Source organism: Hesperophylax consimilis, chromosome 18 (assembly GCF_061612785.1).
Source record: "Hesperophylax consimilis isolate HC1 chromosome 18, BYU_Hcon_1.0, whole genome shotgun sequence".
Taxonomy (NCBI): domain Eukaryota; kingdom Metazoa; phylum Arthropoda; class Insecta; order Trichoptera; family Limnephilidae; genus Hesperophylax; species Hesperophylax consimilis.
In genome coordinates this window covers 8,157,526-8,172,508 of record NC_142853.1, presented here as the reverse complement: position 1 = coordinate 8,172,508, position 14,983 = coordinate 8,157,526, and the positions used below count along the sequence as shown (strand labels likewise).

General features: G+C 32.2%; 1 protein-coding gene across 1 annotated transcript in view; it reads left to right on the top strand.

The window, feature by feature from the left end:
- The window catches only part of LOC149415302 (uncharacterized), a 130,977-nt gene extending 116,243 nt beyond the window's left edge, over positions 1 to 14,734 (top strand). The window contains exon 3 of the mRNA XM_089642274.1: positions 11,824 to 14,734. Coding sequence (XP_089498400.1) covers positions 11,824 to 12,407 — 584 coding nt within the window. The 3' untranslated portion in view covers positions 12,408 to 14,734. The remainder of the gene's footprint in view (positions 1 to 11,823) is intronic.
- Positions 14,735 to 14,983: the final 249 nt, after the last annotated feature.

The window sequence follows — 14,983 nt, the reverse complement described above, 5'->3', positions numbered from 1 at the left end:
TATCTCTAGTAAGAAGTCTAATTGAATATAACTCAGTAGTTTGGTCTCCATCTTATACAATTCACATTAACAACATTGAGCGAATACAAAAAAAATTTCTACGTTTTATAAATTTTAAATTAAATATCCCTGTCGAAGACTTAAAATAAAATTTCTTATTAAATATTCTAAAAATACATACATTAGAAGATAGACGTAAAATAAACGATTTAACGTTCTTATTCAAAATACTTAACTCTAAATTCGACTGTTGTGAACTCCTGCAACTTATAAACATACATACACCCACAGTAACAACACGACAAAATACAATATTCTACAGCAGCACACATAAGCGTAACTACATTGCCCACATGCCCACTCTCCGATACAACGACTTCACACCATGGGAAATCATTACTTGGGTGATGTTGACATATTCAATACCAACTTGGCAAGTTTTGTGGATCATTTAAAACATTTATTTCAACAATACTCCTAAACACATCATGTAAACCAACAAATAGCTGTAATTCTCTGTTTTTGTTTCTTGTGTTTGTATAACTTGTTACATAGCTTTTATCAAATGTAATTTTATTCTTATTTTTTATGTTTGAAAGTATTTGTCAAATTAAAATTATACTACCAACCATGTAAAAGCCCTCTGGGCGTTAAATAAATAAAAATAAATAAAAAAAACGTTTTTGCAAATTTGGCATAATATGCCAGAAATCGCTCCATTCGAAGAAAGATGTGCAGAAGTTAGAAGGGAGTTCCAAGGAAAGATTGTGTCACTGGTTAGTAAATTGCCGAGGAAGAGCTTGTGACAATATTTTTACTATATTGTTACAGGAAATTTTGGGTTACTATTATACTTATTCGTTGTATTTCCAAGTTTAGTCATGTGAGTAGATGACGATAAGTGTATTTGATTTTGGTAATGGTGTTTTGTGTTGATGTATGTCGGCATTAAAGGCTGGTTTGGTGTTGGTATGTGAGGAGTTCTGCATTATTTATACAACGGCAGATGTGATGTTATATTTTGGCAGAATTGTAAAATGAAGTATTTGTGTCTGGGGTCCCATGGTAGATGATAACATATTACTTACGGCTCTATTTTGGAAAACTTGGATTTCGGATATTTGTTTCTTGCTAAATCAATATCATTTAAAAGGTTAACAAATAAAAAGTGTAAATTTAATAACCATGTTATTCATTTTCAACAGAAAAATACAACAGCAGATGAATGTGTATGGTTGGTTCCAACTTAAAATACAAGATAGTTTTGGAATAAAAAATAATAAAAAAATATTTCAAGGAAAATTTTAATTTTAATTTTTGAAAATGTCTTGTATAATAAAAAGCATTCCAAATGGTTGAGTTAAATTCTATCTGGTTTCTAATCTTGATATTAAAAATTCAGCCTGCGTATGTTTGTGCTCGCAAAACTCTAAAAGTAGTCTACCGATATTGCTAAAAATGTCAAATACTGTTGTTATTAGTGCCAGAGAATTAAATAAATTAATTAAAGAAAGGCGATGCACTACGTTGTGTAATATTTTGAATCGAGCCGCTATCAATAACACACCTTACATAGATGGCGATAAAACTTTAATTCCCGCTTAACACCATCCAACTGTTTTGATTTATGCAAGAAAAAAACTTGGCCAAAAACTGCCTTTTATTTTATTTTGTGAATGTTCAGGCATAAATATTTAAATTTTTTTCGATCATTTTATAAATAAATTAATTTTCCACAATAAACAATAAAATCATAACTGAAAATGGGTTCGTATGTAGGAGATTTTGAACTTTAAAGCAGCTTTCATAGGCCTTATCCATTATTTTTTTCTGAGCTTATAAAAAGACTTATCTAAAAAATAATCGATTGTTTCAAAGGCCAAGATGTATTCTACTCGCAGTATTTAATTAAAGCATCTGAAACATTTCTATCATTGCTACGTAGTGCATCGCCTTAAGATATGTTTAAATGGTAGAAGAAGTGGGAAACACCGAGGAATACTTAAGGCAATATCTCTGCACCGGAATAAGATACAGAGTCCATTTAAAGTCGATGTAATGTAGTTTTTTTAACAGTAAAATTGTGGCAATTGGTAGTGAATGGTGTAAGAAGTAGGAGGCACCCGAGATATACTCGTACGTTTGCATTAGCGAAGCATTGCGGGGATCCACTAGTATAAAAATCAATGTTTCTTTGTTTGTCCACTAAAGACTCAAAAAACCCGATTTCGATAAAAATTTCAAAGTGTGTTCTTATTGGTATCAGGAGTGTTCAGGAGAAAGACTTATGCACATTGAGATGCGAATAAAAGTCGATATAATGTAGTTTTTTTAATATCAACAGAAGTGAATAGGGAATTCTCTTCACACCAAAAAATTGCTTATTATTAATTATTCACATGTAGAAACACTTCAGACACAAGAATACATAGTTTTTATAATTTTAAAAAATCATTTATTAAAGTTTTAATGACTTTAAAAACAGGCGCGAACGAAATATTTCAATGCAGCTAAAAACGCCCGGTGATTGATCAAGCGTTCAAGGGCGAACGATGACGTCACTGTTGACCGGCCCGAGTAGATCCTGCAAACCGATGGCGGCGGCAGCGGCAAAGGTGTGACGTAGCACTTGTGACGTAGCGGTCAAAATGGCGCATGACCGTTTTCAGAACCGAAATAGCACGCAATTTTTAAAACAACTACAAATTTTTTTAATTTTCTTTATAGTGAATACCTCACAAGAGTCCCAACTGCTCCCGTCTGGAGCCAGTGAGACTATGGCATCCCCAATTGGGGGATGTTGTGAGGCTGAAGGTAAGTGGGGAAGGGAAAGAGGAAGGTGGGGAAGTACCTGGCTATTCAGATCTAGTCACTAAACACGGCTAAAGCCATTTGGAGCAACGTTTCAATTCTGAATGGTGGTCTTACACCAGGGCAATACTGGTAGTATCTTCCACTCTGGAACGTGCCGCAAATATAATATATATTATTTTAATTAATGAATTGTGAAATAACACAAATTAATCAAATAAAATTTATTTGCGCACGCCGGGTTTGAACCCGCGACCTTCGGAATGGCAGTCCAATGCGTTACCACTGGACTATGCCGGCCGTCAAAAATTGAAAATGCATTTAAAAAAAAAGAAAAAAAAGAGGCACATAATAAAATAATTATCTTTATTGAAATAAATTATTTACAAAATGCACGAGAATTCCCTATGTGGAAGTCGGGGACGCCCAAAAAAGACATGGCACAATATAGTGAAAAAAAAACTTAAGAAAATTATCCTTTTTCAAATCTTTAGAATAATATTATTTCCACTTTAAGAATGTACCTTGTTTTCAGTTATACTAGAATTCACAACCTCCAAACTTTACTCCAAACCATTAATAACCCCGAGCAACGCTAGCCAAACTTCAGCTAGTTTTATAATATATAAACACGAATTAAAAAAAAAAAATCACCTTGTTTTTCGTGTATTTTCAGCCCCCAAAGTTTCTTGATATAAGCGTGGAACTTGGTTTATAACAGCATTTAAATATTAAAATTTAAGAAAAATAAACTGCTTTTAACAATATAAAAACAAACCTACAAATTTGTGGAACGTTTTTCTTAGAATTCTCACTGCCACTTCGCAGCCTGAACCAAGTTTAAGAAATAAATGAGCATTGCCTGAAAAAATGATTAAGAAGAACGCATAAAGTTAAGTATCTCCGCCCCTTGAACGGAAAACTCGAAAGACAATTAAATTTCCAAGAATAAAAACGAAGTGTGTTTAGACTTGAGAGGCCAGATGAGTGAGTACCTACTACCGATACTACTTTGTTTTCTTTAGAGTGCTGTTTTCTGTTAGAAAACTTAGCCGTGACTTAACCTCAAGTCGAAAATGTGAGGTTTCCACCGGAAAGTTACAGAAAGTTTAAGTCCTTTGCAGCATGCACGGTGTTTTTTTATTATGCTTCAAAGTTGAGAGAATAATGATCTCTTAGATAATTCGTGAAGCATTTTTTAACAAAGGAGTACTTCTGGAATAAGTTACAGCACTGTTGAAACCACGTTAACTTGTTTATGAGAGTTCTTATCATTCTCCTCGGGAGGGGTTTTTCACCGTGAATTTGTTTTGAATACAAAATTTTGACTTTGAAAAGAAAGCGTAGTATTGCGTCTAACGTTTAAAGTTTTAAATTTATATCATGATACAAAGGAGGGCCATTTTTATTAGCACTTTAGTTATTTTCAGACAAGCAAAGTAAACTCTTTTTTAGTGCTCACTTCATCACGATGAGCGAAACTTATTGTTTTTTAAACTTCAGAAGCCGGTGGAACTATGACTTCCACAGATAGGAAATGTTGTCATGCTGAAGAGAAGGGAATTAAAGGAGGAAAAATGAGAGATGAGAGGTGAGAGATTAGAGAACCTTGCTCTTCAGACTAAGGCAAGCCTCTAGGGTTGAGGGATTGTTTACGGCTGTTATTAAAAAATGAGTTTTTTCACTTAAAATATTTAAAATATCTTTTTATACTTGCGGCACGTTCCGGAGTGGTAGATACCCTCAGTATCGCCCTGTACCAGGATATCCTGTCCTGTCATCAGTACAACCATTCAGAATCGAAACGTTGCTTGAAATGACTTTAGCCGTATTTTGTGACTAGATCTGAATACCCAGGTACATATCTCCTTAACCTACCTATACCCCTATACCAGCCTTAAAACATAAAAAAATGCCGCAATCTCACTGGCTTAGGTTTGAAGGGAGCAGTCGGGACTCTTGTGCGGTATTAAGATAAAAATAGAGCCATTCAAACAACACATTTCGATCCAAAATAGTAGTTTCTCACAAAGGTAGTTTTGAAAGAAACGTTCGTTATGATACACGTTGCAAATGTGCATAATATTACATTTCAAAATCCTCCTCGTGAATTAATCAATAGTTACTCGCACCGCCACCGGATTTAAAACACACAATCCTCGTGTATCAGCTATCCACTCTGTTTAATATCACCTTTCTATAATCATAAAATACATTGAAATTAGGTTATCTCTAGGGTACATATTTTATAGTGTTTTTTATCAATGTCGTAACGTGGCGAGTTACCGCCAAATATCCTGAAGCTTTTTAGGGGTTGGTGTCTAAGCACCATGATTAGTGGCACTTTTACCCCCTTTTAGCCTCCCTCATTTCCACCCTGGGGCATGAAAGCAACTATTTATTATCCATTTAAGATATTATCTCGCAAAATACAGGGATTAGTGTTTAAGGCTGTATATACTTGCCTGCGTCATTGGCGAAATGTCGAACTGGGAGTACATACTACCATCAAATTAATGCTGATAAGGTGCTTGTATCTCAATTAATAGCCAGGAATCAAACAGAATATAATTTTACTACCTTAATGTCCTTTGTGAGAGTAAAGGCTTATAAAATATTCCGCAGTGTAGGATTGCAAGTATCTGAGTCAAATAGACCTTATCTTAGCTGTTCAATAAACATTAATAGCTTTAGATACCTAATTAAAAATAATATGGTAATACTCAACCTCCTTCCACCTTCGTGAATTATGTTGTGAGTGCTTTATAGACTCCACACCAAACCAAATGCATACATATAAAAATAAGTTGAATTTTCTATTTTTAACAGGAACAAGTGCATTTTATTGTGATGATTTTTCATTTTCACTGTTACCGATACTATGAATGTCACTGTCGCTCATATTTAAAAAAAAATAAACACTTGCAATGTGCTAAAAAAAAGTCGAAACTTCACTGTGGCACAAATGAAGCAGTGAGCGCGTAGTAAAGGAAACCAATACAGGCAGAGAGTGAGGAGAGAGTCACTAGAATGGCCGAATGCAGCATCGTTCCGCCAAGCCACGCAATAATCGGCCTTTCCCGCACAGAGTTTTGGCGGCCGGGCGGAAAGAGCTGACGAGTCAATAAGCTGGCCGAATCAAGTATCGGAGCGTCTTCCCATCGTCCCATCGTGCCGTACTGATGTGCAAAAGTCGGTTTTACCCCCTTAGGCGCACTAAAAGATGTTTTTCTTAAAAAAATTATCGTAAAAAATCGACATCATAACTAAATATGGAAGTTAGTGTATCTTACACGTGTATGGTAATATGCCTGAAGGTTTACTTTCGCTTATCAGGTTTCGAGTCCCTTTAAAGTGTTTGCAGCTAGAACTTACAGCTTCCGGATCTGCCTTGAGCCTCGGCTCTTATCGAATCCTCGTGAATCTGTATTTGTATCTGGCTCAAGACGCAACCGAGCGGTGTGTTTCTCCGCTAATCCACTGTGCGGTATTCGAGTCTCGGCTAATCTGGGGGAGGTGTATCGAGTGTCGGCGATGATAGAGAAGGAGAAAAGTTGTGTTGTTTAGAAAAAAAAAATTTTATAAAATATTTTTTAATCTTCATAATCATTATTTTGTCATGTTTTCGTATTTGTTTGTGAAATTTCGAATAGTTTTAAGTCCGCACATTGGGAATGTCTACCTACATAATGTTAATTAGTTATTCAGATGCCGAATTGAAAAAGTAAATATATATATTAAAAAAAATACCCAGATGGAAAAAAATCGCCAAGCATGCTCCGAAAATTATAAAAAACCACGTCTGTAATGTTATTAAATATGTTATAGTTATGAAAAAATATCTTTTTACTATAATAAAGGTTTTTTACTATAATACATTTTTTTTAAACGTCTTTTAAAAATAACTTTTTTTTGGTTCGACAGAGAATCGAACCTTCCTACCCAGGAACTGGAGTCGACAACAAATTGCATTAAAAATATAAAATCTGTGATACGTAATCTAAAATTTATAAATTTTTAATGATTTTTGGCACATTTTTCCATTTTGCACACTCGCCTGAAATATCCATACAAATTGAAAATAAATTCCGCCGACGGAAATTTAGATGCTCTGGAACACTGTGCTACGTCGGCTTATTCCCAACCCGCCAAATCAATCAATATGTACAAGTACTTCAATCGACAATTACTGCTTATTATGTTTTTTTTCTCCTGTAAACAACCAAATTTATTTTCGAAGGAAAGGCTTTATTAGTGCTGAATTTCCTACTAGATGGGGTCGAGATATATTATATCTAAATTTTTTGGTGAAATATTTTGACTTGTCACTTATTATTATTATTTTTTGATGATAAACTAATGTTTAATAAGACAAGGTTTTTATGCATAACACATAGGATTACAAATTATTATAAGCATTAATTACTCGCCCAAAATATCAATACAAATTGAAAATATCTCGATTGAGTAAAAAGTATGCTTTAAACGGCAGTAAGCAGTTTCATATTTTAAGGAATGGCATTAATTAAATAATATGGTTAATGTATAAATATGTACGACACCAATCGCTCCAGTGGTTAAAACAAGATTTGATTAAAAAGAAAACTATTCCGATTCGTTACGCATCCATATTTCTTTAATCTATGAGTATCACGTAGTGACATGACACGAACCACAAAATCGTTCCAAACTTATCGCAAAACAGCCAACTGTATTGTTTATTAGCCCGGGAAAGATATGATATAACTTGGGCTTGATTTATTTCTCGGCTCTGCCAACACAAGAATATTAGAAGGAAATGTACAAACAAACAAGGAACAAATGACATTACAGATACTGCTCGTGAAATACATGTTATTATATTAAAGAAACGGGATATTCATTTATGATCTCGTGTTATTTATGTTGTGTTGACAGCGATATTATATTATTTACCTTCCTCTTTTCATTCGAAAAACAATATTATTATTTTTTGAAGCGATGGAATATGAAATATATTGTATCTCGCAACGGCTTATATTATTATGATAATAACGTAATATTACTACTATGAGAAATTTCCAACGTTTGATATTGTTTTTACAATTTACCGGAATTTGTTTCGCATAAATATATTACAATATTAAGCCCCACATGCCGAATTTCTACCGATGTATAACATATTTCTCAAACACTTAAGGTTTTATGGTCTTAAAAAGATAAATGTTGTTTTGAAGATAATATCTACACATTTGTTGAGCCGGATCGCTAATTATATGAGATTTCATCGAAAGAAAAAAAATCGCCTAATGTGCTCTCAAAATTATTAAAAACACATTTCTTTTTGTTATCTAACATGTTTTACGTGTGAAAATATTCACGGTATATCTTTAACTTAGGCATTTATCGAAAGATTTTTGATCTATTTTGAACGAGTCGTGTTTTATTCAATATTTTCACAATTTTCGCTTAATTATTACCGTCTTATAATATTAGCGTAATTCCTCTAACATTTGTATTAACTTATGTTACTTTCAAACCAACCTTTTCTTTTTTTAAACGCTTACTACGGAGCCTTAAGTCACGATACCTAATTCTCATAGAAAATACTCTGCGCATTGACGATGCTAATTAAAACAGTCACTTTGCTCAAACATTAATTTTTTGTAAAGATTATATAAAATATTTTTTTACTTCACGGTATGGTTGACTTATGGTTCATTATTGCCTTTAGTCTTAATAAATACTTAAGAATTCTATAAATAACGAAGAATTTGAATTAATTTACTAAAACCTACTTTCCAAAATAATACGGTCTTAGTGGTCCAATGAATACAGTTGATACGCTGAAACTCAAATTTAAAAAAAAAACGTAGTTACCTAAAAAGTTCACAACACTGGCTTCACTGTAGTAAAAAACACTAATGAATTTAAAATATATATTGCAGGTAACTTAAACTTTGTGTTTTCTTTAAATATTAAAGCTAATAGGGTTGATACCTAAGTACAAAATTTATTTCTCTCTTCACTTCTTACATTTATAATTATTTTCTTCACTTCCAATAGAGACGTCTTAAGATATATAATTCCGATGTTTTTGTTACAGCGTTTTGATAGGTATCCAATATTTCTGCCTTCATAAGTAAGTTATTTCTTGATTTTCGGCAGAAATGTTTTTGAAAGGATCAAGTTAAATTTTGATTTTAATTTTAAAAATACATTCCGATGCCAAATAAATAGGGGGTAGCAAAATTTATAAATATCAGACTCAACATCTATTGTCTGTTTTTAGATATTAAGTTTTTCTACGAGACTTAATCAATAAAATTTATTTAGTTATTTGCGCACTGGAAAATGGATGTAGATTTATTATTCCAACTGCAGACTCGACATCCGAAGACGTCTCAAGACATTTTTGTAGTAATTTTATGCAATACAAAATGTATTTAATATGCGCTTCATCATTTGTTACGTCCGTTTTACTTGGTTTGAATTAATTAATTTTACTTTAGCCATTTGTACTTCGAAGTTGTTGGTTCAGACTTTATATGTTTTAAACTATTTTGTGGAACGAATTTTGCCTTTTTTGGTAGCCTAATTTCAGTGCGCGTTCTTGTGTTATGTGAGTAAATTTGTTATGCCTATATAATTTTCTTTGAGAAGAATTTTGGTAATGGGTTGTATATTATTTTATGCATAAATATCATCACTTTTGTTATTACGAAAATTTGCAACTTATTTTGTTCTCTGGCAATAATGGGGTTGTATATTATGGTGATTGTAATTTTTTCTGTTTTTTACGAATTCTTACAAAAAAGAAAATTCTTTTCAATTTTATTTAATTATACATTATTAACACATTACTCTGAACAAATAATGTATTATATAAGACATGTGCTCATTAGCACAAGTTATTGAATTCTATATTTTAGTTGATAATATTAACAACAACAAAGATTTTAAATTTCAAGTTAAAAAACACATTCCATTATAAAATGAATACTTTGGCATATTACATAAAACATAACAAACAAAATCACAAATTCCCCTCACACACAAGCCTAGTTTTATTATGGTGGTACATCTTATGTATAAAATTAGGTGAAATAATTAATATATTTTCTGTAAATTATAATACATTATTTTATGTAAATGAATATTAAAAAAAAAAGATTAATTCTGTATTCTGTTGGTTCGCAACGCTTAAATGATACTTTAGTGTGCACCAGAGTTAATTCCTCTATTAAATAGTTCAGTGTGACGTTTATTTTCCGCTGCGCTGAATTTCACCTGAAAATGAATAGGCAAATATTCTGAATCCCGAATATATGTAAATTACTAACTCCAAAGGTGTTTACTCCGAGAACTGTTAGTTATTCATATTAATAGTGTTCACGCTCCATTAAATAACTGTTTGGCTTACAGCCTAACATTAACATGTTGGTTTGCCTCCCCAGAGTAAAATATAACTAAACTATAACTAATGAAGGTTTGGCTAAATCGTAAGTTTCCTTTTGCTCATAATGTCTCACCCAAAAACAGTTATAAAACCACACATAACTCCGGGGTAAGTTAACCTTAGAATATAATCTTCACCTGTCCATGTATCCGTAGGGTCATTGGTGGCACAGGTTATGCTTGCCTAATGTTATAAATGTGTTTGTATTCACGCCTTTGGATTCCAAGTTTAAGGCGCTTTGTCATACAAATTGTAACCCGAACAACATTCCAGGCGATGAATTATTAATGAGCGGCATATACCTGAAAGCTAAGCAAATACGAGCACCGTGTTGTTGTTGCTATTTCTATTTACTGCCAACACACGACAAACCGTGGCTTGTGTGTTATAGTAATGTATTTCACTAAGAAATGATTTAATTATTTGGGGAAATGCTTAAAGTCATAAAATGTGGAAAGCTCTGCACCCGAAACATTGATTTAATGTTATAAAATCACGATTTAATTTAACCCGTTAGAGTTTTAAGGTTTTAACGTATGTCACCTCATGTTTTTCCACAATTTATGAAAATTTATTTGAAGTTTTATATATAATTTAATAAAAATAAAGTATTCAGCAATTCTTCGTCCAAGTGCTTGATTGTTCAAACGACCAATCAACAAGTTGTTCAATTTCCATTTTAAAACTAAAAATATACTACCAAAAACGATAATTAGTCACTTTACTAAGAATTACTTAAGGTAAAATGACCTTTACGTTTAAGAAAATAACTTCATCTTAAATACCTATAAAACGATTAATTTAAATTAAGTAAGAAACCTTTCTCTTCTCTAAAATTAGCTAATTGGTCGTTAAAACAAATAAGCACCAGAGCGACGAATTAAAGATATCATGGAATACGAAAACGATAAACGCCTTATTATTTATTTTGACTTTCACCATGATCTTAGCCGTACACAATTTACATGTTCTTCTTATAAACAAAAACATCAAATGACGGAATATAAATATACAGATGATTTTACAACATAAGATTTTACATCAATCGTAAGATAAATAAACCCAAAACAAACATAACATAACGTACTTAACATATACCTTACATAGCTGGTAACCGTAGGTAATTACAAAATTATAAACTTAATGCTAATAAAACATTTTTGATGACTGACAGTTTTTCGATGGAGTGAGCATTTTGTTTTGCGTCATATACTTTCATGGAATTATATTGATTTATTTTTGGGGTATTATACCATGTTGCGTTGCCTCCTTCTTTAGCCAACGTTTCGGGTAGCGCAACACGGCGTAATACACCAAAAATAAATCATTATTATATTTTTGGCTGAGAAATTTCTAATCATATCTTTCACGTTGATGTTTAAAAATTATGAAAAAAAATCTTTTGACGTGGAAGGATTACAAAAAAAAAACCAAACACGAAGGAAAAATCTAAAATGTTTTGTTATTGAAATCAGACCCGATTGAAAGAAGAATAATGTAATATCTGTGTGTGTCTGTTCCTGTAACAATGTTATTTGAAATTTTAGTAACGTATTATTCCTTTATGTTCTCAGATAACAACTTCTCTTGCGACTGCCGCCTGACCTGGGTGCATGCGCTGCGCAACGACACTAAGAACGATAAGACAAAAGGATCCCTGGAGCAGATATCTTGCACCCTCGAGTCGTCCACACACGATGACTTTTCAGACAATAGCGTCGAACGCGCCAAGCAAAACAAAGCCTTCGGACACGCACCGGACAATAGACTGTACGAGAAATCTAAACACAAGGTTCTCAGCCAGAAATCAACAATAGAATATCTCGACACTCCCGACACATTCAAAGAGGGCTTAGACGACGAGGCGTATGACGAGCCACATAAAGACGTGTCTAATCGCTTAACAAAAGCACATAATGATACCGCTGTGGCCAAGAATCGAAACAAGAAACACCTGTTTCAGATTCCGATCGACACTTTACCCTGTTCTGAGGAACTTAAAGATTCAACGGAAGCGCCTCTCTCCAGGCCCAGTCGAGGAGAAGTTAAGGACGTTAGGGGCATAAGTCTGGGAAATTCCCTCCAGGCCACTGCTAAGGTCATCCTGCAATCGGGAATCTTTTTGTGGTTCTTCTGCTACGTGATACTATCCCAGTGAATGATTTAAATAAATCCTTTCACGTCTACGTAAAACTCATGTTATTTTCTGAGGCGCATTTATAATTATTTTTTTAATTTGTTAATGACTGTGAAATGGATCCGACGGACTGTGTAACATTTAAATATCAGTGTGATTTCATGTTAAATTTAATCTAAGCTAAGACTTACGAGTTTGTAAAATGTGTATTCTCTGATTGTGAGGAGTACTATGTACCTAAACAAACATGATTTCAATTTATTAAGTAAGTTATTGATGTATTCTCTTCGAAGCATTACGTGTACTCAAAGTTATTTGTTAACATTCTATAAGCCCCCTACAAGATTGTCGGTAGCCAAGATATTGTTCTGTTCTTCTAATATCTTTGGTCGGTAGTAACAAGTTTCGCTGCTCATTTCCTGTCTTTTACTTTACAGATATTATTTTCTCAGTTCAAGAAATTCTCAATAAGTTGTTGAAATTATTGACTAAGAAGTAAAAAAATATGTCTTTTTCGAAATTATATTAAGAACCTATATTTTTTATTATCATAATCATAGAATTACACCCAATTGCATCCAAGTATTTTATAGAATCCTTGCAAAATCAATGTATAAATTAAAATAGATTTCATAATGTCACTATATTTATACGTTGTAGTTTTTAAGCCATGAAGTCAAGCTTCATGAGTATGAATGGTAATATATTGTCTAGAGAAAAGAAATGTGTGATATAATGGACAATGGAGGGAAAATAATGATAATGTCTTCGAAAGAATTTCATTGAAATAATGTTTTATTTATAATTTACTTAAATCTTTTCCCGTTGCAAAGTGAATGCCTGATATGTGGCATGGATTCCCAGCCGCGCATAGATTGTTGAAATATTTTACGTAATACGTATAATTTTGAAAATACCAGAAAAAATTCGGTCTTTCTCTGCTGTTGCCAACACTTAAATATAATAAAAACAATGCACAAATATGACGCAAAAAGTCCAGCTTGCAGCGCAGTTGAACCAAAATGGATTTTATCCTTGGTACCAAAAATGTACAACATGTCAATGTTTTCGATACAAGCATCAGGTGAGTTTAGAAATAACTCTTGAACATTCTTTTTTTCTAATATTAGTGATTTTGTGATATCATTTATTGAACCACAGAAATCGTATTCATTACTTTATATTTGCCATGATTGTGCAAGCTGGAGTTTTTTTAAAATAAATAAGAACAACAAAGTGATATTCAAAAAGTTAGTGAATTTAGAGTTTGTGAATTGGCAAACATCAGAAAACATTATAGAAGTGAAATTCATTCGAGAACTTCCTTTTGTGTGTGGTGGGTTTGAAAAATGAAAAGAAAAATAAAAAAAATTGTTACGGAAAGTGCAAAAATGAGAACACGGAAGCTATTTTCAATTATATTAATGTAATAATATTTAAAACAAACAGTTAGCTTATGTAACTTAATTGCACAATTTATAATATCTTATTCTATTATACAAACGTGTAGCAAGTTAAAAACACTTCTTAATATTCGTATTCAAATTAAAATATTTTTGTGGTAATAATTATTGTATTCACTACATATTTGATTCACACACATAATATGGCAAACTCTTGTGTTCAAACCATATTCTCAAAATGTAAGTTCGCAGTATATTTTCATTGTACATAAAGAAGGGATGTTAGAATTTCACAACTTCTCGACAATTCAACTTATTATTTTATTTAAAATGGACTCTCGAAATATTCTTTATTTAAGACAGATTTCTTCATAACAGATTTATCAAATGAATACTCGAGTCAAAGATTCTGAATTGTCTTTGTTCAAAATCTTTCGTTAGATCATTTAAAATTAAGATGTAATAAATATAATTTTGAGATGTAATTTGTTCGGTGGTTCGAATTTAGATTCTGGTTGTAATGTTTAATATATTATAAGGAAATAAAGAAATCAAATTATATTCTCATCTCATTAAACTTCATTTGTATAAAAGCATTTAATGTCTAAACAAGAAGATCACTTTAAAGATCACAACTATTTTAAGAGCCTAACATATTTTACTTCAAAATAATATTTGTTTATGTTTTTGTAATTTGCTTCGAATTAACTAGCGATCAACAATAATTTAACCAGGTAATGTTTATTGACATTAAAATCTTTCGGTTTCTTGATGAAAAAAGCGTTAACTTACATTCCGTGTGACTATTCTGATTAAACGTACTCATAAAGGTGTACCTATTGCTAAGTATTATTAATTCGTTTGATCGATATAATTGTTCATGTAAATATTGGTATTATTATTAAAAACGTTTTATGTTGCAAGACAGTGAATAAAATAAATGAAAACAACTACGTATTTTTTTAATAACTCTATCTAACTTAACCTATTTGATTTAATAAAACACAATAGCCACGATCGGTTATTTCCGATGTAAACATCTCGGAAAGCCAAAAACATTAAATAATTCTTAAAGGTTTAATGAAAGTATTTCGCCTTTTCACACATGAATATTACATATCTTTTGGCAGTGTAGTTAGTTTCTCAGGAAGGAAGACAGGTGAAATATGTCTACGGAGGTCTTTGATGCTCATT